Source organism: Salmo salar, chromosome 11 (assembly GCF_965601325.2).
Source record: "Salmo salar chromosome 11, fSalSal1, whole genome shotgun sequence".
Taxonomy (NCBI): domain Eukaryota; kingdom Metazoa; phylum Chordata; class Actinopteri; order Salmoniformes; family Salmonidae; genus Salmo; species Salmo salar.
Genome location: NC_138301.1, coordinates 28,133,745 through 28,151,158, shown reverse-complemented (window position 1 = coordinate 28,151,158; position 17,414 = coordinate 28,133,745). Strand labels below are relative to the sequence as shown.

The window sequence follows — 17,414 nt, the reverse complement described above, 5'->3', positions numbered from 1 at the left end:
CTGGAAGACTGAAACAGGTTTTCCTCAAGAATTTCCCTGTATTTAGCGGCATCCATTATTTCTTCAATTCTGATCAGTTTCGCAGTCCCTGCCGATGAAAAACATCCCCACAGCATGATCCTGCCACCAGCATTCTTCCCTGTGTGGATGGTGTTCTCGGGGTGATGAGAGGTGTTGGGTTTGTGCCAGACATAGCTTTTCCTTGATGGCCAAAAAGCTACATTTTAGTCTCATCTGACCAGAGTACCTTCTTCCATATGTTTGGGGAGTCTCCCACATGCCTTTTGGAAAACACCAAACGTGTTTGCTTATTTTTTTCTTTAAGCAATGGCTTTTTTCTGGCCACTCTTCCGTAAAGTCCAGCTCTGTGGAGTGTATGGGTTAGTGGTCCTATGGACAGATACTCCAATTTCCGCTGTGGAGCTTTGCAGCTCCTTCAGGGTTATTTTTGGTCTCTTTGTTGCCTCTCTGATTAATGCCCTCCTTGCCTGGTCCCTGAGTTTTGGTGGGCGGTCCTCTCTTGGCAGGTTTGTTGTGGTGCCATGTTCTTTCCATTTTTTTTATAATAAATGTAATGGTGCTACGTGGGATGTTCAAAGTTTTGGATATTTTTTATAACCCAACCCTGATCTGTACTTCTCCACAACTTTGTCCCTGACCTGTTTGGAGAGCTCCTTGGTCTTCATGGTGCCTCTTGCTTAGTGGTGTTGCAGACTCTGGGACCTTTCAGAACAGGTGTATATATATACTGAGATCATGTGACACTTACATTGCACACAGGTGGACTTTATTTAACTAATTATGTGACTTCTGAAGGTAATTGGTTGCACCAGATCTTATTTAGGGGCTTCATAGCAAAGGGGGTGAACACATATGCACTCGCCACTTTTTTGTTTTTTATTTTTTATAATTTTTTGAAACAAGTAATTTTTTAAATTTCACTTCACCAAGTTGGACTATTTTGTGTATGTCCATTACATGACATTCAAATAAAAATCAATTTAAATTACAGGTTGTAATGCAACAAAATAGGAAAAACGCCAAGGTGGATGAATACTTTTGCAAGGCACTGTAATTCAATTCGCAACGATTGTACATCTGCTAAGAAAAGTTCAATTATGCTACTAATGCCCTTGACGGCACAACCACGTCTCGTAAAAAGTAAATATGTTTTTGTTTGGTTATCTTTTGGAAATTGTAGAAATAAAAAAATGTGCCTTCTTCAGAAGTTCCAGCTAGGCAGGCTAATGTTAGTAAGCAAATTCATTTGTTAGCTATCATACAGCAGGCGTTAATTAATAATTATATATTTAATATAAGTAGACATGCACTCATAATTGACTGTAGCCCATATAAAGCTACCAGTGGCTGAAAACACAATCACCAGGGGATGAACGAGTGACATATTTCCGGCCAAGGGTGGTTCATTTAAAAATCATTCCTTCCTCCCTCGCCCCTTGCCCTGCAAGTGTATACTCCTCAAACGTCATGATGCGTCATCAGAAGTGTCCACTTAATTTGAGGGCTGAGGGGATAGGGTGTGTCTTAAGTGTTTGGACCGCTGGCACTGATTAATTAGAGTCTCAATTAAAGGCGCAGTCTGTCATTTCTCTGTACTCCGTAGCATTCAGGCAGAGTACAAGCACAAGCAACTCATTGATATGTTAATTATATTTCTAAATTATAGCAGTAGTTCTAATGGTGTATGTCTGGTGTTGGTCAGGATGTGGAGCAGGGTCCTTGTCAGGAGAATAATATATGCATTTACACTGGCTAGGAAGTACATGCTGTGCGGAGTACAGTACTGAATTTAGCGGTGGAAAGTACAACTTTACTGCCTGTACTTATCTACCTAGTACACATTAACATGGGTTATTGCATTATAATTACACTGTAATAAGGTCTCTGAAATGGGTTACATTAATCTGTGCAGTTGAGACAAATTCACCCCACTGCCCTCCTAATCCAAGTGGGGCATGTCAGTCATAGTCAATACTGATAGGGCTGGGATGCATTTTCAATTTATGACAGTCAGACAGCCCAATTCAGATCTTTTTGCCATTAATGGGTATTTTGACCAATCAGATCAGATCTTTTGGCAAAGATCAGAATTGGGCTGCCTGTGTAAATGCAGCCTGAGTCACACAGTATCTGCAAATGCTTTCTTGAACCTTGAACTAAGTGTTGAAATAATTGCTGCTTCAGATAAAATAAAGGCCATAATAAGTTACATAACTTGTGTGGGATGGGCACTAGAACAGACTTCTGTAGAAGTTCTCAGTGAGAAAATATGTCAAAAATATTCACTGAAGAGTGACAATAAAATTGAGAATGAAATAACACCTCAAAAGTTGGTTCATAATAAAAACTAAAAGCTGAACACTAGGTATATATCCAATCACAAAAATATATTGTGTGATGTTTACTGATTAAAAAAAAGTGGATTTGAAACTGAAACAACTCCCTGGGGGGGTTCTGAAAGACAGTTATAAAGACCGCCATGCACCCCTACTAATCGGTGGCGGCCATACTATTTCAAGCATCATTCAGGTTCGCAGCTTGATATCACATAATGCCGACATACATTTTGAAACATTTTGTTCAGCACTCACTCACTTCAGCCAAAATCAGCTGATCGGCTTCACAAGCGTAGCCAGGTGTCACATGACACCTCCAGTCTTGAGCAACATGGCTGCACGACAGGAGTGAGTATATTCTGTTTTGTATTATTTCTGTGATTTCTCTTTGTGTTAAGCGTACTTGGCCACTGATTCTGAATTGAACAAATTATAATGCCAGAATTGTTAGCTCGCTAGCTATCTGCATAAACCTGATCAATTAAGGTAACTCTCGTTACCGGAGCTAGCTGTCAAGCACAAGAAAATAGCGGCGTACTTTTTGCAGGCTGGCAGTCAGGCATCAATGAGCAAAGTTGCCATTAACTAACTAACTATGCCTGTCTAACTTGACATTTATTCGCATAATAGGGAAAAAAACAGGTGGTTACAGCTCCAGTTTGTGGATAATATTAGCTAGTATCTCTACAGACGGATTGTTTCCGGAATAATTGCCAGGGACCTCACGATACGATATTATCACGATTGGTAGTGGCACATATTCAAACGAGAACTTTGAAGGGCGAAGTGGAGAAGGGTTCAATGTGAACAGCAGTTAAACATGGGTCAGTCGTTCGGAAGGGAGGGTCGGGACCGATCCCGGAGAAGCTGGCGGGAGCCCCGGGGAGAGTTCTCTTTTCTTTGTGAAGGGCAGGGCGCCCTGGGATGGGCTGAGCAGTAAGGGAGTGTGGATAAGAAGTGCATGCAGAATGCAGAAGGGCCACAATAGTGAAAGGGTCCAGAACATAGAATGGTGATGGGAATACAAGAAAAGGGTAAAGCATTGATTGATAACCAAGATGCACACAACACTGAAATGGGCTGTATATACAGCAGCTGAACATGGGTTAAGGGCATAAAAGATCAAATAAACAAGAAAGATAAAGATAAGATGGAGGCCATGTAATAATGGAGGGCCGTCAAACTACACAGGTCTAAGCCAAGGGACCTTACCTTCTAGTGCACGAGAGGTTAAAGGAGAGCTTCAGGATGCAGTTCCTGATTATAGAAAAAAGTTGCCGCCAGTGGGTTGGGTTCAACTGGTGAAATCTTCTAATCTTGACTCGGCACAGCCACAGAGGAGTGGTCACTCCGAGGTGCCCGGTCCTCCCAGGTTTTCTCTATTGGGCACGACTAATAGGGAGTTTTTGTTCCTGGCCGCCGTATACTGACTCAAACGCGGTTAGCTCCAAGGAGTACAAGCTGGGTCAAGGGAAGCATTTGAAGTACAATTGTACCCTTCCGTCCAGCCCCGATATGGAGCGAACCAAATCAAAGTTTTTGTCTCGTCCGCCAAATACAACAGGTGTAGACCTTACAGTGAAATGCTTACTTACAGGCTCTAACCAATAGTGCAAAAAAGGTATTAGGTGAACAATGGGTAAGTAAAGAAATAAAAACAACAGTGAAAAATAACAGTAGCGAGGCTATATACAGTAGCAAGGCTATAAAAGTAGCGAGGCTACATACAGACACCGGTTAGTCGGGCTGATTGAGGTAGTATGTACATGTAGATATGGTTAAAGTGACTATGCATATATGATGAACAGAGAGTAGCAGTAGCGTAAAAGAGGGGTTGGCGGGTGGCGGGACACAATTCAGATAGCCCTGTAAGCCAATGTGCGGGAGCACTAGTTGGTCGGGCCAATTGAGGTAGTATGTACATGAATGTATAGTTAAAGTGATATGATAAACGGAGTAGCAGCAGTGTAAAAGGGGGGGGGGGGGCAGATAGTCCGGGTAGCCATTTGATTACCTGTTCAGGGGTCTTATGGCTTGGGGGTAAAAACTGTTGAAAAGCCTTTTTGTCCTAGACTTGGCACTCTGGTACCACTTGCCATGCGATAGTAGAGAGAACCGTCTATGAGGGCCCATTAGTAAGGAATTCCGCTTGGTTACGTCAAACCACCGCTCGTTCAACTAACACGGAACCCAAACCGGCTGCGTGCGTGCACCATCGTGCATACATTTATTTTGTCCCCCCACACCAAACGCGATCACGACACGCAGGTTAAAATATGAAAACAAACTATGAATCAATTATATTAATTTGGGGACAGGTCGAAAAGCATTAAACATTTATGGCAATTTAACTAGTTAGCTTGCACTTGCTAGCTAATTTGTCCTATTTAGCTAGCTTGCTGTTGCTAGCTAATTTGTCCTGGGATATAAACATTGAGTTGTTATTTTCCCTGAAATGCACAAGGTCCTCTACTCCGCCAATTAATCCACACACAAAACGGTCAACCGAATCGTTTCTAGTCATCTCTCTTCCTTCCAGGCTTTTTCTTCTCTTGACTTTTATATTGCGATTCGCAACTTTCATAAATTAGGTGTATTACCGCCACGTGGGTATAACCAGTGAGGAGATGGCACATGGGTACCTGCTTCTATAAACCAATGAGGAGATGGGAGAGGCAGGACTTGCAGCGCGATCTGCGTCAGAAATAGAACTGATTTCTATTTTAGCCCATGACAACGCAGACGATCGTTGGCGCAATAATTGAATAACATAGATTTCAAAATGTATTTTGCGACGCGAGCGGTGTGGTCAGCCTGTAAGGCTGGGTTAAAGCTAGATAGGAGGAGTGAAAAGAGAACTCCAAACCCCACAAGTGTGTTGCATTGTGGGGAGTAAGTAAGGCCTCAGGTCGGAAGGAATGCAGTTGATGCACAACTAACAACGCAGAATTGTCAAGCTCGTCGGGTTTGGCGCAAGCGGATGTCAAAGTGAAGAAATCCAACCAGCGGAACTCCTATCACGGTGCTGTGCTCCTCATATCAATATGTAAATATCAGCAACACGCATGTTATGGCGAGAGCAACTATGACTCTGTTAAGGTAGCCACTTAGCTAGGTGCCGATACAATATGTACTGCGATTCTATATGTATCACAATTTATCACATTTCGATGTTAAATAAATAGTGCTCACTATATGTCTGCGGCAGAGGGACAGGAGAGAAGCATAATAATACAAATTCATTTTGATCAGTCAAGTGCTGAAAACATGTTGGCTCACCATTTAAAAGTAAGTTTGAAGCTAAATTAATGTTATCGAAAAAAGATACGTTTTTGCGTAGGTACAGCCACTAGCAGGTAAAAATAAAGGGAATCAATACTTGGAGTCATAGAATTGATATATTGTCAAAAATAGTATTGCAATACTCTACTGCAATGGTCACCAACCTTTTCTGAGTCAAGATCACTTTTGCAGTCAAAAAACAAGCGGAGATCTACCACTCAGATTCTTTTAAAAACATGTAAGCCTATTCAACATTAATAAAAACAGTTCTGTAGGAATTAAGTTTGTGCAGTAGGTCAAAAACGTTATCACATCATATTGGCTACAGTATATGTGCTTGGCCTGGCAATATTATTCTTCTAAAACCATATTATATTTAAAAACTCGAGCTTTGATAACAAAATAGATCAGTTGTACCACTTGCGAGGCATAGCTGAGCATAAATTGAAGTAATTTGCTTTTTTATTTTACTGGACTGACAGTACCTGCATCTGATGGTCAGTCTCAGTGGAGGGAGGGAGAGAGCAGCAGAGGGTCCGCCTCTCACTGTCCCTACTCTCTCCTTTCCTCCGGTGAGACTGGCCAGAGAGAGGACACCATCCTACCACTGATGGTCAATACACTTAGCTACTAATTCATTGCAGCTGTGGCACGAGAGGAAGTAGGGAGAAGTGTGTTTTGTAAAAGTGTTGACAGTGCTGCATAAAAACTTAATTAAACAAACTCACTCATGAAAACAGCAGGGCTTTTCTGTATTCTGACAGTTTATCCCTGGTCATGGTTTTAGAAGTTATGAAATCTCACATAGGCTAGTATCAAACTTTGCTGTGGGGTTGTGGAAGCGTTACTAGGCATGGTGATAAAATGTTGAGCTATCTATTTGGCCAGTGCACTTGATTTAACGACAGCTCTTCTGGTCCGCCCGGTAGGTGGAGTTTGAAATTGTTCAGAACACTTTGCCTACCTGGCATGCAGGGCTTCTGAATCAAGTGCACCTTCCGCCAAAAGTGCAAAGTCAAATAAATAAAGGAGCGCAAGCCTTTATCGTTGGCTTTTCTACAGATATGTTTGGTGATCAACTAGGAATGCCTAGAAGACCGACTGGTTGGTGACCACTGCTCTACTGTATCGATTTCCCCCATCCCTACAATATGTCAATGCTCCAATTGTTATTAATTAATATAGAGGATGATATGATGCATTATACTCTATCCTCCTATAATAGCTCATGTTTCTTGTTTAAATGTTCTACATCTCTAAAACAGGAAGTGCACATTGAAACCTACTCACATGATCACAGAAGTGTTTAGACATCTTATTGTCGAGTTGACAAAATCTGAGGCAGGTTGGTGATCAACAACTCTACGTTTAGTGACCTTTGATCATGTACATCGGACTTTGTTGTTACTAAATCACCCAAGGAAGGGAGCACTCTCCAGAGATCAAGTGTTATCTTTACCACACACTGGGGATCATTGAAACCAGATCCATTTAGGGCAATGCTGTTCTACAGTTTGTGCAAAATCATCTTTTTTGTTGAGTGTAAAACTCTTGAGTCCTAAAAATGGTCAACGTCTATGTCCTCACCACTTCTGCTAAAGTTTCACTAAAAATGTAACTTTCATAACTGTGTGCAGTATAATGATGAACAATGATTTTTTTTTTTACATTGTATATTTACTAAAGGGTTTGTAAGTATTTTTTATTGATTATTGTTTTAGATAGAATCAGCCGAACTGAAACAAAGGCAGGCAATTGGGTTAGCTAACTGAAAATAGAAAACTACTAGACAGTAATGTACAACATATTAACCCATTTCCCAATGCTGTCTTTCTGTAGACCTGTGTATTGGCTGGGTAAAGACACCCTGAGAGTGTCAGCAGCCCTGTTTGCTGAGAACCGGCGGCGGCTGTGCCAAGGCCTGAAGGCCAAGGATGGGGTGGCCCCCAAGTCTGTAGTCGTGCTGCAGGGAGGGGAGCAGAAGCAGAGATACTGCACCGATACAGACATGCTCTTCAGACAGGTACATGTAAGGATCGGTGTCCCACTAGCGGGACAACTTCCTGTGAAACTGGAGGGCGTGCAATTCAAATAAATAATCATAAATATTATGGATTTTAAACATTTATGTACATATAAGTGTCTTATATTGGCTGAAAGCTTAAATTCTTGTTAATCTAACTGCAATGTCCGATTTACAGTAGCTATTATGGCGAAAACATGCCATGCGATTGTTTGAGGATGGCGCCCCAGATCAAAATATTTTTCCACCGGCACAGGTTTCATAAATTCACATATAACGATTAAATATTCACATAGTTTTTGAAAATCTTCCTCTGATTTGCAATCCCAAGGGTCCCAGCTATAACATGTAGTGTCATTTTGTTAGATAAAATCCTTCTTTATATCCCAAAAAGTCTGTTTAGTTGGCGCCATCGATTTGAGTAATCCACTCGTTCAACTTGCAGAGAAATGAATCTGAAAATCTACCCCTAAACTTTGTTTCAACAAGTCAAAATACATTTCTATTTACTCCTCAGATACCCTAAAATGTAATCAAACTATAATATTTATTTTGGAAAGAAGTATGTTCAATAGGAAACCGATTTTAGCAGGTGCGTAATGTCTCCATGGCGCACGCAAACACGAATTTCCAAGACTGTGTCCCTCTACTATAACTGTTATTTCTTATTCGTTTCTAAAGTTACAAGCCTGAAACCTTGAACATAGACTGCTGACACCCTGTGGAAGCCATAGGAATTGCATGCAGGGAGCTAATTTTCAATATTACCTTTCTCTTGCATTTCTAAGAGGATGTTCTCCAAACAAAAACAAAAAATTCCAGTTGGTTTTTCTTTGGATTTTCTCCTACCATATCTATTGTTATATTCTCCTACATTATTTTAAAATGTTTACACAAACTTCAAAGTGTTTTCTTTCCAATGGTACCAATTATATGCATATCCTGGCTTTAGGGCCTGAGCTACAGGCAGTTTACTTTGGGCACGTGATTCAGGCAGGAAGTGGAGAAAAAAGGGGCCTAGCCCTAACAGTCAGTTACAGATATGCCATTGTTTATCCTAAAGCGACGTACAGTAATAAGTGCATACATTTTCATATTCAGCGACAATTGAATTCACTATCCTTGCGTTGCTCTACCAGCTGAGCAACATAGGATCACACATTGATGAGATGGATGGAGGTGTGACTGAGCGGACCCTGGCTGACTCTTTTGACTCATGTGGTTCTGTTCTGTAGGAGTCCTTCTTCCATTGGGCTTTTGGAGTGACTGAAGCCGACTGCTACGGAGCCATCGATGTGGACACAGGAAAATCCATCCTCTTTGTCCCCAAGCTGCCTGAGAGCTATGCAACCTGGATGGGAGAGTGAGTCAGTGACTAACTCAAACTATATGTGAAAGTGATCAGCCTCAGGAGACAGCCTACCACTTTCAGCATCATGGACTCACAAAGACACTAAGAATACTCCTTAGGCCTGCTCATTAAAACCGATTGTGTCATTGTCTGTTGACAGGATCCATCCGCGGGAATACTTCAAGGAGAAATACGCAGTCGATGAGGTGCAATACACCTGTGATGTAAGTTAGTGTGTCACGTTTGCATGCACATACTGTACACCTTACCCATCTTTGTAGTGTTGTAGCTTAGCTTGTGATCTTGTAGCTTCACTCGTTTCCCTCTATTTGATAGTGTCAGTTCTCTGATCCCTCAACAATTCTGCCTTTCTGTCTGAACTCTTACAGATTGCTGATGTCTTCTCCAAGATGAAGCTTGGAGCTCTTCTCACTTTGGTATGCTCTTAATATATCATGTTGATGCTATGATAGTGGTTTACAGTAGCAATTCATTAGATAAAGTATAATTTTAAGAGACATGAAAGTGGGCCTGGTAATTGTATTATGTTTCTTCCAGCGTGGACAGAACACAGACAGTGGGAGTATCTGCCGCGAAGCCTCCTTTGACGGAATCAGTCAGTACGTTTAATTGGCATCAATTAATGTCCATTTGAAAGTTGGTATTTCTAATTTATTTGGTTGAATGTTTTACCTTGATAAATATGATCTTGTGTCTTATATTTCAGATTCCAAGTGAACAACACTCTTCTGCATCCAGTCATTGTGGAATGGTAAGTACTGTATGATACTATATCCAGCTCGTAACCATTGGATGCTGCTTCTTTTCTGTTATGTGGAACTATTTTTGTAAAACCTTATTAGTCTACTGTGGCTGTTTCACACTGAGTCATCTGAGGTGGTGACTGCATCTCTAATGTGAAGAGAACCATTAAGACATAAATGGTGGTAGAAACCATAACCAAGAATAGAATCAGAAAAACACCTCACTAACAAGTTGGTAAGAAGCTGATTTTCCTGAAAGATAAAGAGGGGAATGTAAGGCTCCTCCAGCAGTGAGGAATGGATGAGTAATACAGGTATTATTTCTGCATTCATTATGAGATACCAAATATAAAGCACACACATAAACACAGAGCTTTAGCTTTGATCATCATTCTTTTGTTTCTGGCTTGGTGCTATAAGCCAGGCCTAGTATGTGTTTGTGCATGATAGAATTAAGCAAAAATGCCTGAGGGGGTGCGGTATATGACCAATATACCACGGTTAAGGGCTGTTCTTATGCACGCCACAATGTGGAGTGCCTGAATACAGCCCTCAGCTGTGGTATATTGGCCATACCACAAACCCTGAGGTGCCTTATTACTATTATAAGCTGGTTACCAACATTATTGAACAGTAAAAAGTAATGTTATGTCATACCGGTGGTATACGGTCTGATATACCACGGCTTTCAGCCAATCAGCATTCAGGGCTCGAACCACCCAGTTTATAATATAGAAATATACACCTGGCCTATTGATCTAAGAGGCCCTTGACTCCTTGTTCCTTCTCTTCCTGCAGCCGGCTGACTAAGACTGACATGGAGCTGGAGGTTCTGCGATACACTAACCGGATTTCCAGTGAAGCCCATAAAGAGGTAAAATCCTGCAGGACAGACAGATAGACATACCTGCCACAGGGGGAGAAGGAGCTCCAGGTTCTGACTCATCTCATTTGATCTGTGCATTTTGGATATTAGGGGATCAAAAGTATTGGGACAAATTCACTTATGTGTATTAAAGTAGTCCACAGTTTAGTATTTGGTCCCATATTCCTAGCACGCAATAACTACATCAAGCTTGTGAATCTTCAAACTTGTTGGATGCATTTGCTGTTTGTTTTGGTTGTGTTTCAGATAATTTTGTGCCCAATAGAAATGAATGATAAATAATGTATTGTGTCATTTTGGAGTCACTTTTATTGTAAATAAGAATAGAATGTTTCTAAACACTATTACATTAATGTGGGTTCTACCATGATTCTGAGTAGTCCTGAATCAATTGTGAATAAAGGTGAGTGAGAAAGTTGGACACACAAATATCATACCCCCAAAAAAGGCTAACCTCCGTTATTATAATGTTGAGAGGTTAGCATGTCTTGGGGGTATGATATAAAAGGCTAACCTCCGTTATTATAATGTTGAGAGTTGAGAGGTTAGCATGTCTTGGGGGTATGATATTTGTGTGTCTAACTTTCTTACACATCATTATTCACAATTCATTCAGGACTATCTGTAGTCATGGTAGCATCCACATGAATGTAGAAGTGTTTAAAAACATATTCTGTTCTTATTTACAATAAAAGTGACTCCAAAAGAACACTACTTTACTTACCATTAATTTATATTGGGCACAAAATAATCTGAAACACAACCAAAACAAACAGCAAATGCATCCAACAAGTTTCTAGAGACACAAGCTTCATGTAATCATTGCATGCTAGGAATATGAGACCAAATACTGAACTTTTGACTTCTTTAGAACACATGTACAGTATATATGACTTCATTTGTCCCAATACGTTTGGTCCCCTAAAATGGGGGGACTATGTACAAAAAGTGCTGTAATTTCTAAACGGTTCACCTGATATGGATGGAAATACCCTCAAATTAAAGCAGGGAGTCTGAACTTTAACCAAAGTGCTGGAGTACAGAGCCAAAACAACCAAAAATGTGTCAATGTCCCAAAACCTTTGGAGATCACCATGTTGTTATATCATGATTAATAAATGAATATAATCAAAGCTAAAAGAATACATCTCAGAGGCATCATTGCCCACTTGCAACCTTGTATATCACAGGTACGGCCAACCTGAAGTGCTGTTGTCTTTCTCCTCAGATCATGAAGCATGTGAGACCTGGACAGAAAGAATATGAAATGGAGAGGTGAGTGGAGCTTTTTATCATGAAGGGTATGCCAGCTATATTGAACTGTTTGTACCATATAAAGGTATATTGTGTGACGAAAGGCTATGTGGTGTACTATGTCCTGTCTGACCATAAAGGTGACGGTAAAACGGTATGTTCCTTATCTATGAAGGTGTGTTCCTCTGGATAAACTACATTCACAGCACGCGACGTCACTCTGGTCGGGACAAATTCACTTAGTGTTTTCAAGTAGTCAAAAGTGTAGTATTTGGTCCCATATTCCTTGCATGCAATGACGACATCAAGCTTGTGACTAAAAACGTGTTGGATACATTTATTATAAGTAAGAATAGAAGATGCTTCTGAAAACTTCTATATTCATGTGAATGCTACCATGATAATCGACTATCATGAATGAATCGGGAAAAAGGAAAAGGTTAGAGGCACAAATATCACCCCCCCCCCCCCCCCCGCCCCTTTTTAACCTGGTTATTGGTAATGGTGAAGGGTTAGCATGTTGTTTTGTAGCCTCTGAACAGCATCTCACTGATCATTATTCATGATTCATTCATGATTTTTCTTAATCATGGCATTATGAGGATTTATTTAGAAGTGTTATTTAGAAGAAATATCTTTATCTACTCACGATGAATGATGACTAATCATTTTCTTTCTGTTACTATTTGGCAAAACATAATCCAAAACAAGCTACAAATGTATCCAATGAATTTGTAGAGTCACAAGTTTGATGTAGTCATTGCATGCAAGGAATATGGGACCAAATACTAAACCTTTGACTACTTTGATACACTATAAGCACATTCGTCCGAATACTTATGACTTCTTCACATGGGGGGGACAATACATGAACTGCTTTCATTTCTAAATGGTTAAACAGATACAATATGCATGGAAATACCCTCAAATAAAAGGTGACATTCTGTACTGTCACCTCATGTGAAACATTTGATCTCAAACCTAAAATGCTGGAGTATAGAGCCAAATGGAAAAAATGGCTTCACTGTCCAAATACGTATGGAGGGGAGTGTATTTTACAATGTAGTAACAGCCACCCACTGAGCTGAATCAATTTCCTGTTTCTAGCTGGCAGCTTTTTGTGTTTTTAATGAAACCTTCATCTGGGTGGCTGAAGAATGTAAATAATCTGAGCTACTATAGCAGCGCCCCTCACCAGCCCACTATCTGACTAATTGACTGCAGAAAGAACGTGCAGCAGAGAATATGTAATCACTGACTCAAGTCTCCAGTGGATAGACCAATAATCAAGTGAAGATGAGTCCAAATGCTTTTATCATACTATCCTCCAGTTAAGTATCAGGCGATGGAGATCTTCAAGGTGGGAGGTTTAGATGACTCCCTTCTTGTATTCTAGGCTAATCAATATCAAAAAGGAGGTTAACCCTTGATTACACTTCGTTGTTAGAGCTGTGGAGCTTCTTGTGTATGGTTGTTCATGTCAGTGCTTTTCTGTTGCAGCCTGTTCCAGCACTACTGCTACTCTCATGGGGGAATGCGTCACACCTCCTACACCTGTATCTGTGGAACGTAAGGCACTTCCCTTTGCTACACAGAAATGGGTTCATTTAATGGAGAACATATCTGAAATGCGTGACATCATCTGTTACATTTTGACGTACAGAAATGAGGTGCTATTGTTCGATCTGACGTGTGTTCAGTGCCTCTATAATGACCTACTCGTATGCTTAAATCTTCAACAGTGGAAACAACGGCTCAGTCCTGCACTACGGCCATGCAGGAGCTCCCAATGACAAGACCATCGATGACGGAGACATGTGGTAAGTCGGCGATCATTTCACATGATGTGAAGTTATTCCACTCCTCAATTGTCCTTTTTGGGTTGTTTGCTTGATTTTATTAGATTCTGTGTTCATTTTGTCTTGGATTTGTATATCAAAAACACTTGCAGTGATCTGTTGTTTTGTTTAATGGAATACTGTACATCTCAGAGAGCTACACCTCCCCTGCTGTCATTAGTATAGTAGGGTGTTGTGTTGTTTAATAGAATACTGTACATCTCAGAGAGCTACACCTCCCCTGCTGTCATTAGTATAGTAGGGTGTTGTTTTGTTTAATGGAATACTGTACATCTGAGAGCTACACCTCCCCTGCTGTCATTAGTATAGTAGGGTGTTGTTTTGTTTAATGGAATACTGTACATCTGAGAGCTACACCTCCCCTGCTGTCATTAGTATAGTAGGGTGATGTTTAATAGAATACTGTACATCTCAGAGAGCTACACCTCCCCTGCTGTCATTAGTATAGTAGGGTGTTGTTTAATGGAATACTGTACATCTCAAAGAGCTACACCTCCCCTGCTGTCATTAGTATAGTAGGGTGTTGTTTAATGGAATACTGTACATCTCAGAGAGCTACACCTCCCCTGCTGTCATTAGTATAGTAGGGTGTTGTTTTGTTTAATGGAATACTGTACATCTCAGAGAGCTACACCTCCCCTGCTGTCATTAGTATAGTAGGGTGTTGTTTATTAGTATAGTAGGGTGTTGTTTTGTTTAATGGAATACTGTACATCTGAGAGCTACACCTCCCCTGCTGTCATTAGTATAGTAGGGTGATGTTTAATAGAATACTGTACATCTCAGAGAGCTACACCTCCCCTGCTGTCATTAGTATAGTAGGGTGTTGTTTAATGGAATACTGTACATCTCAAAGAGCTACACCTCCCCTGCTGTCATTAGTATAGTAGGGTGTTGTTTAATGGAATACTGTACATCTCAGAGAGCTACACCTCCCCTGCTGTCATTAGTATAGTAGGGTGTTGTTTTGTTTAATGGAATACTGTACATCTCAGAGAGCTACACCTCCCCTGCTGTCATTAGTATAGTAGGGTGTTGTTTAATAGAATACTGTACATCTCAGAGAGCTACACCTCCCCTGCTGTCATTAGTATAGTAGGGTGTTGTTTAATGGAATACTGTACATCTCAGAGAGCTACACCTCCCCTGCTGTCATTAGTATAGTAGGGTGTTGTTTAATGGAATACTGTACATCTCAGAGAGCTACACCTCCCCTGCTGTCATTAGTATAGTAGGGTGTTGTTTTGTTTAATGGAATACTGTACATCTCAGAGAGCTACACCTCCCCTGCTGTCATTAGTATAGTAGGGTGTTGTTTTGTTTAATGGAATACTGTACATCTCAGAGAGCTACACCTCCCCTGCTGTCATTAGTATAGTAGGGTGTTGTTTTGTTTAATGGAATACTGTACATCTCAGAGAGCTACACCTCCCCTGCTGTCATTAGTATAGTAGGGTGATGTTTTGTTCTCCCTGTCAGCTGGATCCACTGAGTGGCTCTCCCATGGGTTTACTCAGACAGAGCACAGCTTGGACTGGGTTTGAACATAAGTCAGGCTGTGTGTATAGGGATACTGATGGAGATTTAAAGTGGCTGTGTGGAGCGCCCATGGTGACACAACATGAGCACCTTTGAAAGGCAAAACTTGTATTCATTCTGATGTACATGCTGTGAACAATTTCTCTGATTTATGTTTGGAAATAATGATGCCGGAATGGCTGTAGAGCCCTGTGGGTGAGCAGTAACACTGGTCTAACTGTGACGTGTGGTTTTTCCCTTGCAGTCTGTTTGACATGGGTGGAGAATACTACTGCTACTCCTCTGACATCACCTGCTCCTTCCCAGCCAATGGAAAGTTCACTCCAGACCAGAAGGCCATCTATGAGGCTGTGCTCAAGTCATCACGGGCTGTCATGGCTGCCATTAAACCAGGTATGATCCTACTGTACACAGGCAGGATAGAGGAAGCATTCACTAAACAGTACATACTTAGCTTGGGCACAAGGAAGGATTATACATTTAATAAATTCATTTGTTCCATGGTTTGAGTAATAGTGAGTTGTTGCAGACTGAAGACTACCACAGAACATGCCATATCCTCACCACTAGTCATTATCACCTGCATACTAGGCTGCTTTGAAACTTTTAACCTCCGATTTAAAAACCTGACTGAAGGTGGTCTTGTGTTTCAGAGGTCAAGTGGACAGAGATGCACCGTCTGGCTGACCAGGTTCACCTAGAGGAGCTGGTGAAGATTGGGATCCTGCATGGGAGTGTGGAGGACATGCTGAAGGTCCACATGGGCTCTGTCTTCATGCCCCACGGCCTGGGACACCTGCTGGGCATCGACGTGCACGACGTGGGCGGATACCCAGAGGTCAGTACCAGAGAGATGGATACAGTATTCTATTTATCAATGATCAGTGCTACAGAAAGTTCTAAATACACTTCCAAAAAGACACGTATCTTTCCTTCTAGACAAAGCTAACGTCCGTGTCATGCCGCTTGTTCTTGGTTACACAGGGTATTGAGCGGGTCAACGAGCCCGGTCTGAAGAGCTTGAGGATGGGCCGTCTGGTGCAGGAACGCATGGTCCTGACTGTGGAGCCTGGTATCTACTTCATCAACCACCTGCTTGACCAGGCCTTGGCCAACCCAGCCCAGAGCTGCTTCATCAACAATGAAGTGCTGGCTCGCTTCCGTGGATTTGGAGGGGTACGTTTACCTAGCCACAGACAGTTTGTACTTATTAGTTTATGTGCTGGTTTTACTGTCAATGTCAACCACCCAAAGCTTGCACATAGTAACTCCTTTGTCTCAATCTACTCCATGGCAGCAAATAATATACACATTATGCTGTTCTGTTAAGTCTTCTGCTATAACTGCTTCCCCTGATTTATTATCTGCTGTTGATTATTAACCTTGGCTCTGACCCTCAAATGTGTCTCACTGGATGTTTCCCCCTCTGTCCAGGTGCGTATTGAGGACGACATTGCCGTGACTGCCAGCGGAATGGAGCTGCTCACCTGTGTCCCTCGTACAGTGGAGGAGATTGAGGATTTCATGGCCGACCGTGGAAAATCCTTCTAAATAATTTCACTCACATCCAAGCTGATCTAACCAAATGGTATTTTCACTCCTAAATCTGGAGAATATCTGTCTTCTCATGTAAGGGATGCAGTTTCTCTAATGATATCTTGCCAGTCTACATTATGCCATATATAATCAATAATGGATGCATTAGATGCAGAACTTTTCAATCTTAAAAGGTGTCTGTTTAATCTCAGTGAATGCAGTATCAGTAGCATAACACACTAGTACACAAATGCAGGTTAAACTACCTATACTATTGGAAGCTCTTAGTGATAAAGATGATTATTGTGAAAATGAAGAGAAATGCAGTGAATTAAACTGCTGTGGCCATCTTGCCACGTAAAAACAGTGTTGACGGTTGATAATATTTCAGTGCCTGGTTAATTGCTTTATGACTGTGCGTAATAGAGACTTTATTTTCTTGGACGTTTATACAATTCTCATAAAATACAGTTTAATTGAAGTAAATAAACCCCTCAATTTGCAGTTTTGCGTCCTGTGACATTTGTAGACTGTGCTTCCATTTGTAGATGCCAGGGAACATA

The 17,414-nt window shown here is 41.2% G+C and overlaps 1 protein-coding gene across 1 annotated transcript; it reads left to right on the top strand.

Moving 5' to 3' along the window:
- Positions 1 to 2,529: 2,529 nt before the first annotated feature.
- On the top strand, positions 2,530 to 17,355 carry LOC106562343 (xaa-Pro dipeptidase). Its single transcript, XM_014127165.3, has 15 exons — positions 2,530 to 2,705; positions 7,479 to 7,662; positions 8,898 to 9,025; positions 9,174 to 9,237; positions 9,403 to 9,450; positions 9,572 to 9,633; positions 9,741 to 9,785; positions 10,576 to 10,651; positions 11,892 to 11,938; positions 13,418 to 13,486; positions 13,660 to 13,737; positions 15,560 to 15,708; positions 15,969 to 16,153; positions 16,300 to 16,491; positions 16,750 to 17,355. Exons 1-15 carry the CDS (start codon positions 2,665 to 2,667, stop codon positions 16,864 to 16,866), a joined length of 1,485 nt encoding a protein of 494 aa, XP_013982640.3. The 5' UTR covers positions 2,530 to 2,664; the 3' UTR covers positions 16,867 to 17,355.
- Positions 17,356 to 17,414: the final 59 nt, after the last annotated feature.